Below are 23,282 nucleotides of genomic sequence, written 5' to 3' on the forward strand. Positions count from 1 at the left end.
CAGTATATAAACAAGCTTTAATCTGTTTACTCAGCAAGATGTGTTTTTAGGAGTTTAGAGCTGGACCCCATTATTCTTTGTGATTAATGCAGACAGCCATTTTTTAAAAAAATCAAACCTCACTGTATTTTGTAACACTGTTTTATTAAGAGTGAGCTTTTTTCAGTATTCCTAAACTGTAAACAATGGAAAACTGAAGTAGCAAAGGAAACACATCAGGGATCATATATAACAGAAAAAAACCTTTAAATTTTCTTATTGCCTTTATACAATAATCAATGCATATTTAAGTAAAAACAATTTCTTATTAGGCAAACATTTTTGCATATGCTGCCTTCTCTTTATCTTTCTGTGCCTTTATCTTTTGTTTGACTTTCAGCAACTCTGCCTGGATAGCTGTAAAATAAATACATAATAGGGGTTATTTCTCAAAATATCCAAAAAATTAGGATGCTCAACAACTAATGTCTTTAAATATGATAATTCTACCCACTGATGCAACTCTTCTCTGTACAGTAACTGAGCTCAATTAACAGAATATTTTACTGACAAAACAATCACATAAACAAAAACCATGAAACAATTTTAGAAGATTGTCCATTTGAGAGAAGTCTAAGTTATATGTAGATTTGCCTTCTCTCTCCCCATGAGAGAAGGCAATTAAGTGCCTCGCCTCTTTCACTTCAGCAGTGAGAGATTGAAGATATATTTTATTATCTAGAGCTTGTATCACTATTTGTAGCAGGCATATTTGAAAAACAAACTATTCTGTGTCCTAACTTTGCAAAGCTTTCCTAAAATATACATGCAGTAACTAGAAAACTTGTACTATGGCTTCATTCAGCTTAAGGAATGGTCCCAGACATTAAATTCATGATAAATACTGTAGCTTTTAACGCTGTGCTTTCAGGTGGCATTACAGTAATAGGAACCAGATCTCAAATAAGAAGACAGAAAAGTATTTGGGTATGTGAAAATCAGTATTCCGAAGAAAAACTAGAATGTAAGCTCTTTTGAGGGCAGGGAACAAGATTTGTTCACAGCAGTATGATCAGTGCCAGTAAGAGTCATTATGTAGTATCTGTTGAACAAATATCTAAGTGGCATAGAATACAGTGGTTCATAAAGATATATTCTTAACAAGACAAAATGAACTTTTACCGTAAACACTGCCAACTTACCTTTATCTTCTGGTGCTATCTCCTGAGCTTTCTTAAGATCAGCCTTTAATTGAAAAAAAAACATTTAAAGAAATATTAGATATATGATTTATGAAGGTGGTCATCTAAAAATATTAAAATGTAGAACAAAATTTTACCAGTGCTTGATCGTATTCTTTTAATCCTTGCCATCCTTGAGCTCTACGATACAATGCTTTGGTATTGGATGGGTCTAATTCAAGAGCCTACAAAAAATTGTAAAATTAGTATCTTTACCTAAATATCATTAAATATATATACTAAATTTCAGTTTATTGCTGGTCAACTCCAAATCAACCCTTTACTGCTCTGTGATAATGGACCTAGATAGACCCTGTAAATTTCTTCTGTCAGCAGGCACGTTACATTTTGTCAGTAGAGGGCGCTAAAGGGATACAGACAAGAAAAGCTATTTCTCTTCCATGTTGCAGTGCACTTCTCAAAGGCTTCAGCATTGAGCTTGGTCAACAGCACACAGCAGCTCACACAGGCAACTTACCCAAGCACTATAGCGTAGTCCCATAAGCATGGCAGCCAATGAACTTCTCTGCCATCTAGTAAATCACAGCCGCTCCCTCCCCAGAGGGATCAGGACATCAGGTTCTCAGCCTAGGTGCTGTCATGAGGAGCCTCTTCCTTGTGGGTTCCACAAGGGGAAGTGACTGCTCGATATATAGGAGATGTATGTATCTGCTTTCCCGTATTCTTTAGAATTTTCTTCATTAGCCATTCCCTTCATTATTCTAATCCCCTCTTATTTTATATTAAAGTTTCTCTTTTCAAATTATTCTATAGTTTCTATCTCCTGATTAGATCCTAAATGCTAAGAGAATACTATTATGAATAAAAAATTTGTTACACTCTTTTACTTGAAACCTACAGGGTTTTTTTAGGAGTGTGAGTAAAGTTGAACAGGTCTGTCCTTTGAAATAAACATTTTAGAAATAATTTTACTTCACATCTTCTAAAGGACAATACTAAGATTTTACTGAAAAAGGTGTATTATCTAGTTCACAAAGGTCAAAAAGAAATCCAGAGTTGGGGCACAAGGCTGATTTGGTCGAGACTATGCTACTCTTGATCTCGGGGTCATGAGTTCGAGCCCCACACTGGGTGTGCAGCCTACTTTAAAAAAATGAAAGAAATCCAGAGTGAAGACCCATCTTTTCCTTGGATAAGTTTTTTCCTCTGTTATATGCTCTCTTCTAAATGTACTTTTATCCCTTACTCTACCTATCTAACCAAATTAGGATTTTTTTTTTTAAATTTTAAGTAATCTTGACACCCAACAAGGGGCTAGAACTTACAACCTCAAGATGGAAGAGTCACATGGTCTACCAACCGAACCAACTAAATGCCCCAGATCTTATTTTATTTCTACTTGCTCTGGGCATAGCTTAATGAGCAATATACATAAAAACTACTGGAGATGATCTTTCTAAATATATAGTTTAGTTTGGAAAATTTTTCAACTGTGCAATAGGGAGAGTGTCATAATTGTTCTATTTAAGGAGGTAATGCTGCCACCTATGTAGTTTCATCAATTAGTATTCCTGGATGTCCCCATAAAGACAGATGATCTCGGTGTGTTCCAGCAGTATCCATTCTCCTGTACAAGTCCTGATGACCCTAAATTAAAACATACTCCCTCATCAGCCAAATAAAAAGTTCCTTAAGAGTATGAGTCTTTTAATTAAAGCACCTCATCTCTATTAGGTGCTTAACATGTACCCAACACCTGTGCTAATTGGTTTACATATGTTATATAATCTTTGTAACAATCCTGTGAGGGAAGGGTTATTTTCATTTAAAATAAAGATGTTAAGACTCTAAAATCAGGACTTAACCAAGATCACAAAGTTAGTGACAGAAGTCAAACAAAAACACCAAGTCTGACAGGCTCTGCAACCATATTCCAATGCCTTACATGCAACAGGTGCTCAGTATGTTCAATGAACAAAGGAGCTGATACATGTGCTCTGACGAAAAGTATCTTCATAGATTATTAAAAGTTACGTAATGTTATCAGCTAAATAAATTAACAGGAAGAACTGAAGGTCCAAAATAGAGATAATATGAGTTTTAATTATGCTTCATCAAGTCTCATTTGGTCCTCTGTAATAAAATATATTAATATACATAAAATTGCTTTTGTTCAAGTTGATGTATCATAATTCCACTCCTTCAAAAACTGACGTCAAAAGAGACTTACCTCCAAACAACTGTCGATTGCTCCCTGCCAATTTGACATCTTCAGTTTACAAGCACCAATATTCAGCACACAGCTTAAAGCTATAGGTTGTAGCTTTGATCTATCTGCTTGCTCAATAACAGCCTTTGAACCTTCCACATACCTGGAGAATACATTAATAAAGGTAGCATGTAATGCCACATAGAACATACTCTGCTCCTTCAACTATGTCAAAAAATGTCATTTCTGATATAAAAAACTCATCAAATGCTAATATTAATATTCTTAATGATCACAATCTTATTTTTCTTAAGAAAATAAATATTTGTTTCAGTTTTTTCACAAAGTGTTCAAAGAAACCTATTGAACAGCATTCTCCAAATCTAAAGATAATTATGCACTACTAACACTTTCCAATTTTTAAAGCTCAGGTCTCCATTATGTACTTTCCAACCTAAGTATGTTTGGGCCAAGACTCTCACCTTAGGAAAAGGAACTGAATGAGGCAACTGGCACTACCCACAGAAAAGGGCCCAGAAATGATGGGCACACCTGGCCCTCAGAATCTGGTTTCTAAAATCCATCTCCCTATAAACAGAACGGGGGCTCCTTGGAGAAACTGCTAATACCAGATCTGGAAACAAAGTTAAGTAAAAGATGAACCTGAAACACCTTGTGCCAGAAAGCAAGCAAGTGCTCACAGACTAATAGGAACATGTCCAAAGGATATAGGAAAGGAGGCTTCCACTGGACAAATCTGGAACCCTTTGAACATCAAAGAGAATGATATAACAGAGTGACCTAAAAAAAATCCACAGGTAATATAATAATACTAAAAAGGAATAAGGAGGGCGCCTGGGTGGCTCAGGGGGTTAAAGCCTTTGCCTTCGGCTCAGGTCATGATCTCAGGGTCCTGGGATCGAGCCCCGCATCAGGTTCTCTGCTCATCACGGAACCTGCTTTCCCTCCTCTCTCTCTGCCTGCCTCTCTGCCTACATGTGATCTCTGTCTGTCAAATAAATAAATAAACCTTTTAAATAAATAAATAAAAAGGAATAAGGAGAGGGAGGAGGTGCTTTTAAACATTAGAATGCAAGATAAGAACTGTAGAATGAATGATAAAATTAGAAAATCAGTTCTGCGACCAGTATAGTAGTTGAAGTATCTTCAATGATGCTAAAACCCACCGAATGAAAGGTTAGGAACTGGATATTCACAGTCTCACAGGATCATCTCACAAAGTACTTATTATTTACAAAAGGGAAAAGGTAACTTTATGACACAAGTGTCTGGCTGACACCTCTTTAACCAAGTGCCAAAACTCAAAATAGGCCAAACTGACGTGTGCCTTCAGGATGTGATATCACAGGAAATATTCACCACAGATTTAAGTCCTCTTGCCAAAATATTTAACAAACTAATCTTGAGGAAGTAATCAAATAAACATAGATGGTATTCAATAAGACAACTGACTTAAGACTCCACAGATACCTATGAATAAAAAAACCTGATGTAGAGACTACTAAAGATAACAGACTAGAGACATAAAACCAAAATGATATAATGGACTCTGGACTAAAAAAAAAAAATTTTTTTTTGAAATAATTGGGGAAATTTGAATATTTGAATATGGATTACATATTAGATGATATATTATTGTATCAATGTTATTTTCAGGGTGTTTCAATTATATCAAGGTTATGTAGAAGTGTGCTTGCTTCGGCAGCACATATACTAAAAATAAAAAAAGGTTATGTAGAAGCACTGTTTTAGTTTCTTAGGAATTACCTGCTCAACTACTTGGGGATAAAGTAACCTTTCTTTTTTTTTTTTTTTTTTTTTTTTTAATATTTTATTTATTTATTTGACAGACAGAGATCACAAGTAGGCAGAGAGGCAGGCAGAGAGAGAGGAGGAAACAGGCTTCCTGCCGAGCAGAGAGCCCGACGCGGGGCTCGATCCCAGGACCCTGGGATCATGACCTGAGCCGAAAGCAGAGGCTTTAACCCACTGAGCCACCCAGGCACCCCATAAAGTAACCTTTCAAAATGATTCTACAAAAACAAATATAGCAAGAGTTAAAAATTAGTGAAAAGAGGTAAAGGTATGGATGTATTCATATATGATTCTTTCAACTTTCCTGTATCTTCAAATTTTTCAAAATAAGAAGCTAGAGGAAACAAAGGAATTAAGCTATTTCAACACACTTGGTTATTATTTTGCAAAGCAATTTTGCCAAAACGACAATAAACAACTCTGAATTTCAGTTTATAATTAAATTTACAAGCTCTTAGAATTAATTTATTAAAAATATTTTATTACCTTAAAACTTTTGTATATTTTTTAATGGCCATTTCCCAGTTCTGAGATTTGAAAAAAGTATTTCCAATATTTTTTACATCTTCAGCTATTAGTAAAATTTTATTTACCTGTATAAAAAAATACAAATATGTTGCATTTTAGTTGCTAAAATTTAGTTGCTAAAATTCCTTTTAGTTGCTAGGTTCTATCATTTAGATTGATTTATGAGTAGTTCAAAATTTTAGTACTAATTTTAATAATTAAAATAAGACTAATCTGAAAGTACTTACATCTTTTAAATCTATATCTGCATCCTCAGGGAAGTCTGGATGACTGTCACCAGAGCCATCTTTTGGGTATATCCCCCAATCATCCCCTTCCTTCAATTCTCCGCATTCTGCAATAACGCATAACTGTAAAAATAATCCTAAATTGTAGAGGTGTACTACCATATTAATGATATTAAAAACAAGCAATCTGGGTTTATAATCTATACAGCTTTAAGTCATGTACAACACTGTCCAAATCACTTCTCAAATGAGACTGACAGAAGTCTCATCTATCTGCTCAAATTACAAAAATGCCCTTGATATTGCCCTTTATGTTCACTCCAAGTAATATTATGACACTATTTTAGGAAGGGGTTTTATAGCTATTCAGCAGTTCAGTTTTCAAGAAAGTTGAAAATATTATCATTCTCTATGTAATTTTCTTTAGGTGAGGCATGTCCTTTCAATTCCACTATTTCTTTCACACAGTGGTGACAGCTTATCTCCTGCAGGTATTTCAATGTCCAATTCCCACTCACAGCCCTGCTAATTAGGTTAGGTAGTACTGTGGCCACTATGATTTCACATTTAGAACACAAGGTTCTTTAGAGTTATATAATCTCGTCTAAACCCTAAGAAATTTTGACAAGATGAGGAAACATGCCCAGAACATTTAAATAACAAGATCAAGGCCAAACCATCAATTAAACAGCGGAGTCTGATGAAAAGGACTCTTGGTTTCCTATCCTCTACCTACTACGTATTTGTACATACTGATTCAAAGTTTTGCAGGTATAGAAGAGTTAAGAAACCTACCCAAAAAAATCACCAAAATTGAAGTGGGAATAATAAAAATGTCCTTTTAAACTACCCTAACCTTATCTTTCTCACTGTAGAAAAGTTCCAAGATAAAGTTGAAGGAAGGTCCAGGCTTCTGTGCCAGAAGTCATCCTAACATCTTCCCAGCTAATAATCATCTGATCCCTCTACTTACATCTCTTTAAGACAGTAATTAAGGTAATAAGTGTATTTCACTGAAATTTTTTACTTACTTTGGCAGGCTTTTCACCTTTCACTTCTACATTTTCCAGTATCCTTGCCACACCCATTCCTTTAATTACTTGGCCAAATACCACATGTTTCCCATCCAAGTGAGGAGTTGGGACTGTTGTGATGAAGAACTGAGAACCATTTGTATTGCAGCCTGCATTTGCCATGCTCAATAAACCTTCCTGATCATGCTGTAGAAATACAAATCAGTGCAAGAAAACCAAGGTTAGAGGTCCTAGTCTGAACTGCTCTTTTACTGACCATTCATATAAAACTAGGACGGGCTATAATACCATTTAGAGCAAACAATGTAGTGTTGTTGTTGTTGTTGTTGTTGTTTTTATATAAACCGCAACCTTTAATTCACAAACATGGGGTACTCAATCACTTTTTAGACTTAAAAAAACCATGAAACCAAATAAAGAACAGAAATAATTTAGATTTCTAAATTGGCCATTTTGAGAACATACTTCTATCTCAACTTTAAGATGCTGCATTAAGGAATTGTAATGATTATACTTTGCTCTTTATGATGAATGTTCTCTTTTCTGAAAGGAACTCAATAGTCTTCCCATTTTTATGGGCCTACGTTATGATTCTTCCTTTAAGCATAATAAACTGGGAACACTAATGGGATAGTCAATTTAGGTAGGACATTCATTAGGTACTTTCCTAATCTCAAAGGAATCCAAATATTATGGCTTTCATCCCAGGTGAATCTTCAGAGAACCATTCTTCAGAGAATGACCTAAAAAAACTGCTACATACATCTTGATATCAAATTTCTATCTGGCATCAATCTGTTTATAGTGCTGTGAAACTAGATCTCTTTGTCTTTCCACTTTTATCCTTAGGCTTTCTAAATTATTCTTTGTTGGGTCATGCATTGTACGCTCATGTTAATCTTCCCACTGAAAATGCCTTGTACCCTTGCAACCTAAAAAATTCAGTTTTCAGGGCTACCAAGTTTGCAGAAGACAAAAACTATGTGTCTTTTCAACAGAATCCCCTTTCTTTTGATCAAAGCTAATCACATAATCTTAGTTTTCCCCCTTCAGAGGCAGCTTCCCTTTTTCCTTTCCAAAAGTTTGGTGCTTTCCCCACAGTATCCAAGAGAATATTAACTTCATTTCCTCAGCCTCCTATTGCCTTTGTCTTTATTACCTATGTCCCTTATTCAAACTGGAATCTATGTTTTAGTTCCTGTCTAACCAAATCTTGGCCACCCTGCAAGGCCCAATTTCAGTACCCATTCCTCTTCAATATCTTCCCTAATAATCTGGAACATATAAATAATACCTTTCTCCTATGGTATATACAGAGAGTCTCAATTTAGCATTTATTTACACATTATCATTCTCCAGTTATCCCATGTGTTTTAATCTTGCCTTCCCTGTAATATCATAAATTCCTTGTTATCAAGCTGTTCACTTCTGTAAGCTCCTTAGTGCCAGTGACAGTACTAAATACATAATAGCTGCAGTCAATAAATACTGTTGAAAAGACTGAAACATTTTCTTTTCAAATTATCCCAATTACCTTGCACATATTCCTTATTTCCAAAGATATTACTTCACTTTTGTACTTACCTGTCCATTTTTATAACTTGAATGATGCAATATGCCCAATTATATCTTGAGACAATAAAGATAAGAAGGCACAGGCTCCAGTAATGTCCTTTAGGAGCTTAGACATTAACCATATCCGCTATTTTGCAAATCCCCTGACATCCTGGTTATTAGCGATGGTTTTGTTGCTCTTCAAATTCAAGCATAAAAATGCACAAGTTACCATCCTTCTGATAATGAGAACACTTTTCCTGGAAACAATTTTGCTATATGGTGGTCACTCATAAAAACTCATTGGCTTTAATGCAGTATGTAAACCTGGATCACACTGACATGACCACCGTATTTTTGCCAAATAAAATTAGTGGATGAAATTTTTGTATGTTAAAGAGCAGATTCACAAATAAGATACCTTTTACAAGAAAAGGAGAATCTATGCAAACCTGAGACATTTACTGGTTATCTTAATCCAACCAGTATCCCAGACATATAACAACCTTTGTTATGATCAATAAACATTCACTTTTGTCTACTTTACCTTGTAATAGAAATTTTCATCTTCAAATTTTTCACCATAAATACTTTCTCCACCTGTCCCATTTTGATTTGAGAAGTCTCCACCCTGAATCATAAATTTCTTAATAACTACAAAAAAGGAAAATAACTATTAGAAACTAAAATATAGATGACTATAGCAATGTTAACTAATGAACATGTGGTAAGAAAAAATCTTCCTAAAACATGACTCTAGTCCTATAACTCTCCTCTCTTTCCTCACCCACCCCCATAACTCCAAACTCTTAAGAGACTTTTCATAGCCTGGATCCAAACTACTTTTACTGACTAATCACTCACTAATACTCCAAGAATTAGTTCAAATGGTACCTCCCCTATATAACTGTCACTGAGACTCTGAGGGTGGATCTTTTAAATTTTTCTCCCACAGTATCTTGACTTTATCTCCACTTTATAAATATATCATAATGATCTGTCTCTTCCAGGCAACACTGATTCCTCAAGTACAGCAACTGTTTTTCATTGTGCATATGGCTAGACATGTGTGACTCATTGATGTCTATTAAATAAGACCAATTTTTCCCAGTAGATTGTTGTACCACAATGGGAGTACTTCAGCAAGTATTATCACTTGGTGTCAAAGGTTCCCAAGACAACACTAATGTTCAGAAATTTCCTAGGATTCATGAGACTCAGCATTTGGTTGTATTACAGCAATAAAATAAGGATACACAGCTAGTTGATAAAAGGAAAAGATACAAGAGTCTGGAGAAATCCATGTGCTTCCTTATACTCTCTCCCTCCCATGAAAGGTCAGAGAGTACATTCTTTCCCCAGCACAAAAAATGCTACAACATATGCACAATGTTGTTACCAAGGTAAACCCAAGGTTTTTCAAGGTGGATCATCCAGTTACTCTCCACCCAGCATGTACCAAAATTCCAGACTCCCAAAAGGAAAGCAGGTGTTCAGCATAAATCAAAGTGCTTATACAAATAATCCAGGCACAGTAAACCATCTTTATGATTCAGGGAATGGTTCCAGTGCCAAGTTCCTAACTCCAGCTAATGGCCATGCTGCAAGCAAACCTTTTCAAGGACAGCAGTCTCGGGCCTGCTGTGTCAACTCTTCTAAACACTATATTAGTATATTTTAGTACTTCATTAAACATGAATATAAATCAACAGTTTAAACATTTTAAAATCAATATTAGTTTTTTCTAAAGTTTCTTTTAATAAATGAACTACTCATGATTATATTTTAACTTATTCATTCATTAAACAAATATTTATTGAGTATCCACTCAGTAACTATACTACATGCTGAACACAAGATGGTGAAAAGATACAGTTCTTGAATTCATGGAACCTACAGTCTATTAGGGGAAGCATCAAATAATCACTAAACAAAGGTATGATTACAAGGTGTGATAAGCATTATGAGAAGTCATCTTTTAATTAAGTATCACAACAAGACACTGAATTTTTATCAGCTACAAGCATTCCCAAGCAATCCTGCAAAAGTGGTAGTTATAACTTTTTTGCCACCAGGCAAACTATCTAAAGTCTGCTTTTTTATCATTGCACACCCTTTTTTCCTCAATCTAATCCCAAAGGAGTGAAGAGCTAGAGCACTGGTAAAGCTAGGTAGTCCATTTCTCTGTAAGTAAACCTTAGTACCTACCCTCTCATAATTGCACTGTTCACAGCCCAACCTTTATGAAACTGAGCTGTTGTCTCAGATGTCAGAGCATTCTCCTAAAACTAACAGTCATTTTTAACTTCCACTCTTTACTTCTCTTTACTTAGTATTTTCTTCTCTAATTGGTAGTACAGATTTAGAACAATCAGATTAAAAAATTTACACATACTTCGATGGAAAGGGCATCCTTTGAAATGGAGAGGTTTCCCAGTGGTGGGTCCAATGCCTTTTTCTCCTGTACACAGCGCACGAAAATTTTCTGCGGTTTTGGGTACAATATCTGCAAACAATTCTAAGACAATTCGACCAACTAAAAGAAAAAACGAAAACATATCAGTATGTAAAACAAGCAACCATAAGCAAATGCAAAAGGACGATTGGTAAAAGTATAGTGATTGGTAAAAGTATAGTGACTGAGATACCAAGTTCTCTTGTTTGGTCATTTTTCTAATATTCAAAATTGGTCTAATGTTAAGTGTCATGTAACTAGATGAATTTGAAACAATTATTTTTCTACATCGTAACAAAAGATCATAAATGCAAAGCCAGATTAGCACCATATATGGGACACCATGAAATGCAAATGGTTTTTAATTCTGAGTAATTTCTTCTACTTGTACTCAGAAATTCCAACCACCAAGTAACCAATAGGAGAAAACCAAATATCCTTTGAGTGGCTCGGTTTGGCTGAGTTTGGGGTATAGCTGTAGCTTTTGTGTTCTTTGCAATTTCCCTAACGTGGCGGCTGAAGCAAAAGACGAAAAAGTTCCCATTTCAGACAACTCCTAAGGCAGGTTAAAAATAAACCTCGCATTAATTTCAAAACAAAATAAATGTGTATATAAATGCATGTGTGTGTCCATAATCAGCACGGGGTCTCTGAACCCTGCTGTGTCCGTCTGCACGCGTTCACACAGCCCAGCTAACAATTCTAACCCGTTCTAGAACGAGTATTTCAGTTACAAAGCAATATGCTAATTCACAAGACCTCTGGCGCTCCCGAAGTGCTGACATAGCCTAGGCAACCACATCGCTACCCAGAGCTCATTTTCCCCCAATGCCAAAACACAGAAAACGCTAATCTGACGGGACCGCTAAGTTAAAAATTGGTGATAAGACAAATCAACGCGCAAAAGTCGCTTTAATTTACGAACACTCTGGCAACTGCTGACGTATCTCGCGTGGCATAGGGCACGGCCTGACTAGAACCCAACAAACGCCTATCAGTTTTCTCAACGTCCCACTGCAAACATAAAATAATCTTATTTTATGCCTGCCTGATCGTGCAAGGTGGCGAGGAGGTACAACCCAATCAGGAGAGACAAACGTAAGGGCCGCCACAATCCCGAAACAGAAATTCTTTCCAGAAACTTCCGTAGGACCGATGGCATTGGTACAAGGGCGCTGGCTCGACCCAGCCTCGGAAACCTGGATTGGTTCCCGCAGTCCAGTCTGTGCGGCGATCCCCTCGGCACCACAGAGCAGCCCCTGGCCCGAACCGCACACGACCGTCGGAATCCCCGAATCCCGGGAAGCTTCCTCGGGGCCATTCCGCAAGTATCAGTTTCCGCTCACCTCGCTCCCCTCCGATGTCCACGTCAAAGAAGACTCTGGGGTTACAGGGGTTGGAAGGCTTAGTTTTCGGGGATGGGTGCGACATTTTGAATTGCAGAGGCGCTAGGAAGTGAACTCAGAGAACCTCGTGGACCACCGGCAGCTCAACCCGACAGCGCCTTTCTAGATGAGCATCTGTCGGCGGCGCTGACGAGCCACTTCCGGCGTGAGGTCCGGAACCGCGGCCCGACTTCCGGCCCCGCCTCCAGACGGTATCTCTCCGTGCTCGAACCCCCGCGCGTTCCCCGCGGTTTTCTATCCTGCGCTTCCTCTGTTCCCGCGTACTGAGGTTGCAGCCCCGGCCCTTTTCAGTCTTTTTGCATGTGCTTCATCACTCTGCCGTGATAGTGTAGAAGGGCTTTGGAGACGGTCTTCTCCATTCCAGCCTCAGGTCTGCCACTAACGGGTGTGTGACTGCTTCTCTGACACACAGTTTGTCTGGAAAGTAGGAATAAAAATGCTTACCTTGGTGGGTGGTTTGGGGAATTAAAGATGCAAATTGCTAGCACAGTGCCTAACACAAAGTGTTAGGTGTTAGCTAATCCATAGTGACCGTGTTATTGCTGCCATTTTGTTACAAGTTGAAAAAAAAAAAAAAAGTGTAAGTGATAGAGGTTAGGCAAAGGCCCTACGCAGAACATCCAGAAGGGAGAGTTTTGTTTCCTGATAAAGCTGTGTTATAGTCCACTTTTCCCTTCTGGGAATTTGTGTAAACATCTTACCTATTTATGTGAACATAGACTCACCTCTGGATAAAGCCTAATTTTGGAAAGAAGTGGTGTGTTCTTTAGCACTTGGTAATATTCTAATAGTTTATTCATTCATTTCATCCATCTCCTCCCATTAGGATTAAACTCCACGAGGACAAGAATTTGGTTTTGCTCTTTGCTTTATTCAGTGCACTAATAACAGTGACCAGCACATAGTGGATGCTCAATAAATGAGGGTTTGTTTGGGGTTTTTTAGATTTATTTATTTATTTATTTTAGAGAAAGAGTATGGGGTGGAGGAGGGGGAATGGATGAGGGAGACAGAGTCTTGAGCATCTAGACCCCTGCTGAGCTGGGAGGAGGTGGTTTGCTGGATCTCAGGACCCTGAGATCATGACCTGAGACAAAGCCGAGTCCAACATAACCAACTCCACCACCCAGGCGCCCCATAGGTGCTCAATAAATGTTTTTGAATGAGTGAGAGTTACACAGAATGTTAATGGCCTTGAGAATTTTTATAAGAATATTAATAAATTTCATTTCCATGTGTGTTTATGTATAATTTGAGAAGATCATCAGCACTTCATGCTGATCCTTTCAAATTCCAGCACATTAAAATTAATGTAAAATGTTAATTCCTTATGAGTTGATGTCCTTGAATTCCATAGTGTTTATTCATTATGGTTCCCTGAGGATCTAGGTCAGCCCAGCATAACACCTCTGTGTCCTTTGATAAATAGGAGTCAAAATAAATCGCTCACTAATCCAGTCTCCTTTCTGGGCTGCAAACTGGTAATTTACACTTTGTCTAACAAATATCAAATAATAAATTCACATTAAGTTTTTTTCTGCTCTACTAGCTTAAAATTAGCCTCTAGCGTATTAAGTCCAAGAATTGCCACTTTTGCACCATAACCTCCTAACCATTATTATTATTAAGAATATCATTGTTATTAACTAGGTAACATGGTTAAGCACTTCTGTGCCATCACACTTCTGGGGCTCAGATTCAATCACTAATAGATACTAACTTGTGACTTTGGACAAGTTACTTAGCCTTTCTGTGCCTTAGTTTCCTCATCTGTAAACTAGAATAATGATATGTATCTCTTAATTTTTTTTTGTCTGTTTAATTTTTTTTTTTTAAGTAAGCTCTATGTTCAGTGTGGGGCTTAAACTCCCAGCCCTAATATCAAGTGTCACATGCTACACTGACCGACACAGCCAGATGCCTTATAAGGATTAGGTGAAGAATTATTTAGGTGATTTAGTATCAGAATTAGTAAATACTCAACAAGTATAAGCAATTATTCATCATAAGTAATTCTTTATTAAAATAATTAATAGTATCAACATATTTCAACACAAGTTAAAACTGCAAAGGTACTTTAAGGATGTCTCTGCATTCTCAGAAAATACAATGTGATTCTTCCTGTTACACAGGTTTCTGGGTGTAAAAGACTAAATGTTCTCTCACTGTGTCTAGATTTCTCACAGTAACAGTTTTATGTAAACTGTCATATTCCTAGAACAAACTTGAATAACAGAATCATACCTTTCAAAACCACTCTAGTACTGATCTCTAATGAAGATAAATCCTCCTAGAAGACAACTTGTCCCATCGTCAGTTTGCTTACTTAAAACAGGTCTTCTGAGTTCTGAAGTCTTGAAGTCCGACTGTGTGTAGAAAGAAAGACGAAGGAGCATGCACTATTTCTTAGGGCTAAGGACACAATTTCATCTGGATAGAGGGATCAATGTTTGCACTAAGAGCTCTATTATTATCATTATCATTATTGTTATTTCTGTTTTTTCCCCATAAGTTTGGAAGGATAATATTAACAGATTGCATCCCGCACCCAATATCTTCCCTCTCAATCTCTTTACTCATTACTCCACCCAAACAAGCAACTGGGCATTCTGTGCTCATTGCTTTAAAGAGAAACATGTGATAGTGAAGAAAACAGAGGGGGAAACAGTCTATTCCTGGTTTTGGAGTTGCAAAAGGCTTGGCTTTACAGGAATAAGAAAGACTCCTGGCATAGCAAGAGATTTGGACAAAATGTCTGTAAGAGCATGTAAGAGCAGGACTTTCCACTGGCAAAAAATAATAATAGTAAAATTGAAATAAACAAACCCATCTCCCATGCTGAAAAATGAGGGGGTTCCAGATGGTAGAGAGAGGACAGTAGGAGGGGAAGAAATGGCAGGGCATATTTCCACTACCCCAGAGATGAGAAGTCTTGGAACCATTTTCTCCAGTCACATTCCCTGGGAAGTCAGCAACCTTCCATAGATGGGTTTATGAGATCTGAGAGCAGAGGGAACAGTGTGCCTGGATTCCCAAATACAGCCTCAGAAAGGCAGCAGGCCCTAGAAAGAATACAGATTATTGGTGTGAATAGGTAGATGGGGACTAGACTGACTACCAAATATTTCCTATACCCTAACTTGAAGTGGGAGCAAAACAATATCCCCATATTCCCATAGAAGAGGAAAAATGGCCTCCATAATTTAAGAGACCTTGCAGAAGAGAACTCTGAGCTAACAAGGCTTGGGAGTACTGAAAACTGAGGTAGGATGTCTACGTTCTCATTGGCTGCCTATGTAGACAGATGAATTTGAGAACCAGAGGTTCCCAACACCAAAACTTGGTGCCATACTAGACATTATCAAGTTTAAATCCAATCCCAAGAGGAAAAACATGAGACACCAGAAACTGACAAAATTATGGCATTGCCAACCCTTCAGAATAGGTGATTCAAAATTGAACTTAAGGTGAGTCATAGAAAAAAACTCACACATCTGTCTCACATATCTGAGTTCATACCTTTATATGGTCGTAGATTGTAGATTACTGAGATCCTAACTAGGACCCAGACAAATCTGAAATAATACCCAACCCCTTCATTACAGGTAAGAAATCAGAAAGGACACCAGAATTGGGGGAGAATGTTTCAGGACAATGTCTCTTGAGTCAGGCTCTGACAGCAAAATTGGAATTCCAACAGGCTGTTGTCTAACTCTTTAGGGAGACAAAATGATTCTGCTTCTAGAAGAAGCACTGGTGTTGAGATACTAATGTGCAGGAGAGAGGCCTATGAATCCCTACTCTTCCAGGTCAGAATGGAAAAGCAACTCTCAAGTTCTGCCTGCCTGCTAAAATTTACTACTAAGCATAATTATAATTTTTCTGAGCTAGGACATTGAACCAATGGAAGACAGCAGCTGCCACCAGGGGACAGCAGAGTCTCTGCCACCAACAGAAATCATCCCACAGAAATAGTGCAGTGAACTCTGTGCTCGGGACCTGGAAGTGATATGATCAAAAAAGGATATTGATTATTAGTTTATAGTAACACAGGAAGGAGAGGGCTTGTGTGTATTCCATTCCTGAAGAGTAGTAACAGATTAATTTTAACTGTTTTCAGTTGTGAAATGTGTATTGATCTGATAGAACAAAATCAAATGATACAATGATTTGAACTAATAAAACTGTTGTTCAAATCCTTAGTATTCCCTTCCTCCAAAGAAAAAATTTACATTAATCTAAAAGGACTTCCTTAAAATGGATTTTATGACTATCACAAACAAAATAATAACTAGAACATATTGGTTATTGATATGTGCCACACTCTGCTAAGTGGACTTCCTTAAAATGGATTTTATGACTATCACAAACAAAAATAATAACTAGAACATATTGGTTATTGATGTGTGCCAGACTCTGCTAAGTGCTTTACTTATTTACGTTAGTTAATCCTCAAAATGACTCTGCATCAGCGGTAACCTTACTAACCTATTTACTTTATCAGACAGGCAAGTGCTGGAGAGGTTGCCTGTTCTGGTTCCAAAGCCATTTCCCTATGTACTAGAAAGATAGAACCTGACAATCTGTCTTTAAACATACAAAGTTTAGATATCATGTGAGAAACATCATGACATATAAAGGATCCTTGAGCTCTTCATGGCATTAATACTGGACTTCTTTTATCCTTACATAACTTGGCTTTCATCTGGCATCATAAAATGGATTAGGCTTCTGTGCCTTCTGAAAGATATTCTATAACTACAGACTGTGAAGTGAGAAAAAAACATTTTTCCACAGAAAATGAAAGCAATAATAAAACTTCCTCTGATCACTTTGCATAGAAGTTAGAGAGTTGGAGCCAACCTACTGGCATCTCCAAGAATTTCCCTAATTTGGGACAGAAATTGAAGGCAAAAAAAGCTAATAGAAGATATGCCGGTATAAATCGTGGTGACTGACTGAAGAGTTATGAAGTAGAAGAGTTTATATAGTGAGGGTCTGTTAGGTCCTACTGATTGACAGACTTTTGTGACCTGTTAAGTAAGCCAATGTAGGAATTTACATAGGGTTAACTTTAAAATTTGCATTTTTAAAAGACTGCTTCAGCTCTAGCACAGAGAATAAAATCAAAAGGAGCCATCATGGAAGTCAGGAGGGCAGTGAGCCAATTACTAGTGATGAGACGTGAATCTAGCTTATACTAAAGTGATGATAATAAAGAGGGATAAAAGTTGATGGACAAGAAAGGCATATGGGGAGGGGGCATAAAATCAACAGTTCTAAGTAATAGATTGGACATGGGATGTAACATAGAAGGGTGGAGTGAAAAGTATGTTGGCTGGTAAACCTGGGAGGTTATGTAGAAAGAGGACGGATAAACACCCACTGAATTTAGTGACATGGAGGTCTTTGGAGACATTGCTGACACATTAATAATCAATGTCATCTCTCTAATGGGATAATTGTGGTTCATTAGTGTCTTAAATTTATAATATTGACATTTATTCCCAATAATCAATATTATTTTTAATATCCTTAAACTTCCTGAAAATAGGAAGTATAATACAGAATTCTGGTAGACACATAAATGTCTTTGGAAAAAAAAAAAAATTTCCATGGTGAGATCCAGTACCTTTGGCAGAATGATTTGTGAGAATTAAAAGTAAAAGTAACATTACTGAATATGTACTGTATGCCAGATGCATTTACATATCCTATAACTTATCTTCTGTATCCTAATGTCAATGTCAACCATTCTAGATTAAGTATTGATTACTGGTGGTAACAGTTTGAAGTTCTTTAAAAAGATGAGTTGGCACATGGAAGTTGTTGAATCCTCTTTCTTATATCCTGTCCCACCAAAGGTGCTCTGTTCAAACTTGAACTCTTATCTTCAAATCCCCACACTCAAATTACATGCCCTTTATTTTTCTTTTCCAAAGTGCCATAGGCTAGAACCGTTTAAGCCATTTGACAGGCAGTAGGTATTCAGTAACATTCATTGTCACAATTTGTCTATTCTCCCTTCTGTCTTTCAAATGATGTCTCTCAAACCCACCTCCTTCCTGTTCAAGAGCTTTCAAAATTTAAATGAAATAGTTATTATTGGGTCTGTCATCTCTGGGTTGTCCCCTAATTTATAAGAGGAATATTAAGTAACCTGATGGATGGTGTTCCTGATAATACCAAAAACACAGATGTACACAGAATGTAGTATCCCCATGTCTTTTCTCATATTGACCCTCAAAACAAACGTGCCAAAGAACATATTGTTAAGTCTTTTTTACAAGCGACCAGAATGGTGCTGTCTACCTAGGTGTACAGATTTCTGGATTCAAATTTGAAGGATGGATATATTTAGTGAGGCCATAGGACTTAACAGTTATGTTCCTAATGCAGTTCCTGCTGACTTTCACTTGTTACCGGCTAAGATTTTAACAGTCTCTGCCTTATAGCTGCATCTTTGAGATCACTGCCAACAATGTGAAATGAAGGATTTCTGTGCTGTTAATTGAAGAATAAAATTTAAGCACCTAGCTACCAGACCAGTGGGCACGAAAGAAATGAGTTTGTATTTTTGCCCACAGAAAGAATAGCTCACCTTAAGAAGGAACCTCTCAGAGGGGGGTTAGGACTTTTCTCAGTTTGCAACAGTGGATTTAGATTCTGGAAGTCCATTGGGAGCCCCAGAAATCTTCAGTACAGAGCATCGTCCCAAAACAGACAACCTTGGCTATGAAAACAGTGAGGCCGGTGTTTGGATTTCCATTTCCCAGAGGATGGGAGAGGCTAAAGATTATACCTCCAGGCCAGACTGTCAGAGTCCCTCTTGCTTCTATCTCAGACCACAAAACATACCCCCTAGATCAGAAAAAGCATTTCCCTATTTGTCTGTCTAGATGTGTGGGAACATCTGCCAATAACAATTTTGTTTTTATCATTAATGAGGTGACTTGTTGCTTTTGAGAAAAAAATAGCCAACAAATTCAGTTGCTTCTTGAATATTCCCCTAAAAGTGATCATTGGGCCAAGCTGTTGGAAGAAGATTGTGCACTCAGTTATAAAACAAAACAAAACAAAACAAAAACCACGAATCTTTTAAGCTTAAAATGGGGAATTTCAATCACAATTATGTATTAAATTGGAATTTGATTGAGAAAAACAGAATTCCTCTGTATTCAGATTTTTGAGACATACAAGATAAAATTTCTATATATTTGGTTTACTTTAATAGTTAATAAAATACTCAAATGTAATAAAGTGATAACATTTGCTGAAATCTTTCATTAGAAGTATAACATCTACTAGGAAAAACTGGTCTATTCAGCAAACATTATTGAGTACCTAATACTTGCCAGGCCTGGCACATAGTTATAAGGATAAAAAATAGAGCTGATGTTTTTAAGGAATTCCCTGTTTGCTAAAAGAGACAGATCATTACAGTATATGTATACGTAATATAGTATATAGAGGGAGATTTGAGACACTGGGAAAAAAACTGGAGATCTCTAACAATTTCATAGGCAAGATGCCATGTGATCTAAGTCTTCTTACATTCCGGAAAATACTTTACCAGACTGGGAGATTAGAGTCTAAAGGGACACATGTTAATATTATATACATAGCATAGCCTATAAACTATTTACATCTCAGAAATTAAAAACCATAGACAGTATTATTACCAAATTATGGGTGAGAACAAGATATTAATATAGAATATCTGATAAATGTGACAAATCTAGATGCACAGTTTATTGAGAAAGCAACTATGGCAACCTGATAGTCTGAGTATATATAAGTAAAATAGAAAATTCTCCATTTATTCTCAGTTTATCCAAATTTGCTCAGAACCCAGAAATATAAACAAACTCAACTGTGAATAAATAAATGATTCTAAGTATTTTCATTTCTTCCTCAAAACCCAGTAATGTTTGGAAGTTTAAATGACACCTCTTACCTACCAAACTCTAATTGCTTTATGACTAACAGGAGACATTTGTGTTTATAGATGCAAAACCTTTCCTTCTAATCATGTTTTTTGCATAGGTAAGATTTTTTAAATTGCTAGATGTTTTGGACACCTGGGCGGCTCAGTCATTTAAGCATCTGCCTTTAGCTCTTGTCATGATCCTGGGGTCCTGGGATTGAGTCCCACATTGGGCTCCTTGCTCCTTGGGGAGCCTGCTTCTCCCTCTGCCTCTCCCTCTCCCTGCCACCACCGCTCATTCTCTCTCTCTCTTCCAAATAAATAAATAAAATCTTTGAAAAATATTACTAGATATTTTAATACCTTTATGAGAAATCTAAATGATAACACCCAGATTGTAAGACTTCATGGACTAAGAGAAATGCCTTTACAATTTATAGTAAGACAGATTTTCTTGTTTAAATCTACTCATATATTTTTAAACTCATAGTATTTAGATTTTTAAGCAGCTGATTTTTAAAATTTTCTTAGTATCTTATTTTAGTGCAAGATAGTTACAATTAAGTTGAAATTTTATATTAAGTGCTAATGTGTATTGCATGTTTACTATATGCCTGAGTTTTCTATATACTTTATGTTGATTTATTTCTTTTTCATTTTTTTAAAAGTTTTTATTTCTTTTTAAAAGTTTTATTTATTTATTTATTTGAGAGAGAGAGAGTGAGTGAAAGAGAGAAAGAACTAATGGGAGGAGGGGGAGCAAAAATGGGAGGAGGGGGAGCAGAGGGAGAGGGAGAAGCAGACTCCCAGCCGTGCTGCCCAATGCCAGGCTTGATTCAGGACTCCGGGATTAAGACCTGATCTGCCAAAGGCAGATGCTTAACTAACTGAGCCACCCAGGCATCCAAGATTTTACTTTATTTGAGAGAGAGAAAGAGAGCGAGCAAGCACCAGTTGGGGGTGGGGGTGGGCACAGTGAGGGAGGGACAGAGGGACAGACTCCCACTGAGCAGGGAGCCCCACATGGGGCTCAATCCCTTAGCTGAAGGCAGACGCTTAACCAACTAAGCCACACAGGTGCCCCTGTTTATTTGTTTTTGGGGTTTTTTTTTTTTTTTGAAGATCTTATACTTAAGTAATCTCTACACCCAACATGGGTCTCAAAATTACAACCCCGAGATCAAGAGTCACATGCTCTACCAACTGAGCCAACCAGGCGTTCCCCTATGGATATATTTTTTAAAAGTAACTTACACATTCACAGGGTATAATCAAGGAATGAAAAGGATATATATATAGGAAGAGTTTCCTGGACACTCAGGAAATTCTTAGAAAATTTCCATCAGGAAATTCCAGCTTTTGAGGAAATCAGTGCTACCACTTCCTGAGTGTTTTTCTTGAGTATTTCTGTGATTATACAAGCAAATATGTATATATGTTATATACTTTCCATCCTGTTTTTACACGCTGTTCTACATTTTGCTTCTTCTGATTACCAACAGTATATTTTGGTAGTATCTCATTCCTTAATGAAATTGTTCCTTATTCTTTATTACAACATGGTATTTCCGTTAAGTCCAAAACAGCTCTTCTTAGATAGAAATCTAGGTTGTTTCCACTCTTTTCTTACTATAAAAGTACTGCAATAAATATCAGCATATGGTTATCAATTTATTCATTTAGAAGTACCCTTGTGGGCCCCTACAATCAGTTGTGTGTCTGACCCTTGGTTGTGGCTCAGGCCATGATCTCAGGGTCCTGGGATAGATCCCTACCTGGATCTCGGTGCTTAGCAGCAAGTCTGTTGAAGGATTCTCTCCCTCTCTTTCTCCCCCTGCCCCTCCTGCTGTTTGTGCACACACGCACACACACACACGTGCATGTTCTCATTCTCTCAAATTAAAAAAAATAATAAACCTAAAAAAAAAAAAGGTACATCTGCTTGATAAATTCCAGCTAGAGGAATTTCTGGCCAAAGTATGTATGTGCATTTGTAATTTTGAGAGATATTGCCTAATTGTTTTATATGGTGGCTGTATCAATTTATACTCCCTCAAGCAATGTATGAGAGTAATTGTCTCTACCATACTCTTACCACCCAATATATCACCACATTTTTTTTGTCTTTGCCAATCAGATAAGGAGGAAATGCCTTCCTTAAGTGGATTTTCTTATTAATCCCTAAAGCGGTAAGTAGTAGTATCATTATTATTTTATATATGAGGAAATTGAGGCTTACTGAAGTTAGGTTACTTGCTCAATTACTTAGATAAAAGGTGGAAGAATCAAAATTAAACTCACCCTGTCTGTCTGGGGCACCTGGGTGGCTCAGTCAGTTAAGTGTCTGCCTTCATCTCAGATCATGATCCCAGGGGGCTGCAATGGAGCCCCACATCGGGCTCCCTGATCAGAGGGAAGCCTACTTCTTCCTCTCCCTCTGCCTGCTGCTCCCCTTGCTTGTGCTCTCTTTCTGCGTCAAATGAAGGAATAAAATATTTTAAAAATTAAAATTAAAAAAACTCATCCTGTCTGCATCTTCAATGTCTTACAGTATTTCCACTAAGGAACACAGCCAAATAGCCTTGAAACTTAAATTATATTCCTCATAATTATTTTGGATGAGTCTTAATTCAAAAGCAATAGCAGTATTTTGCAGTATCTTAGAATCAGCATTATCAGTATAATTATTACTGAACAATAAATATGTGTCCTAGTTTAAAAAACATCCTTTAATGGTCTCATATGACATCATCAATTCTGAAAAATCTCATTCCATCCCCCCAAATTTTGGCCCTCATAGTCCATACCTGGTAACCTGGTTTCACAGCTAGTTCAACAAAGAGAGACAAACTTATACTCATTAGAATAAAACTTCATTAAGCCCAGAATGCTGTGTTACAACAACATACTTGATGTATAAAAGGT

At 37.0% G+C, this 23,282-nt stretch overlaps 1 protein-coding gene and 1 long non-coding RNA gene across 3 annotated transcripts in view; both read right to left on the bottom strand.

Moving 5' to 3' along the window:
* Nucleotides 1-123: 123 nt before the first annotated feature.
* PPID (peptidylprolyl isomerase D) lies at nt 124-12,576 on the bottom strand. Of its 2 annotated transcripts, XM_059174153.1 has the most exons (10): nt 12,371-12,574; nt 10,965-11,105; nt 9,117-9,223; nt 7,013-7,201; nt 5,982-6,104; nt 5,713-5,819; nt 3,412-3,553; nt 1,319-1,405; nt 1,182-1,224; nt 124-396 (listed from the first exon to the last, which is right to left on the bottom strand). In XM_059174153.1, the coding sequence occupies exons 1-10, from the start codon at nt 12,453-12,455 to the stop codon at nt 308-310; spliced, it is 1,113 nt and encodes a 370-aa protein (XP_059030136.1). In that variant the 5' UTR covers nt 12,456-12,574; the 3' UTR covers nt 124-307. The 2 variants fall into 2 exon arrangements, with proteins under 2 accessions (XP_059030136.1, XP_059030127.1); XM_059174144.1 differs by lacking the exon at nt 124-396 and having other exon boundaries at nt 408-1,224; nt 12,371-12,576.
* Nucleotides 12,577-14,435: 1,859 nt separating this feature from the next.
* Nucleotides 14,436-23,282, bottom strand: part of LOC131831948 (uncharacterized) — a 33,142-nt gene continuing 24,295 nt past the window's right edge. The window contains exon 5 of the long non-coding RNA XR_009353874.1: nt 14,436-15,492. This is a non-coding gene — a long non-coding RNA (uncharacterized LOC131831948). The remainder of the gene's footprint in view (nt 15,493-23,282) is intronic.

Source organism: Mustela lutreola, chromosome 1 (assembly GCF_030435805.1).
Source record: "Mustela lutreola isolate mMusLut2 chromosome 1, mMusLut2.pri, whole genome shotgun sequence".
Taxonomy (NCBI): Eukaryota; Metazoa; Chordata; class Mammalia; order Carnivora; family Mustelidae; genus Mustela; species Mustela lutreola.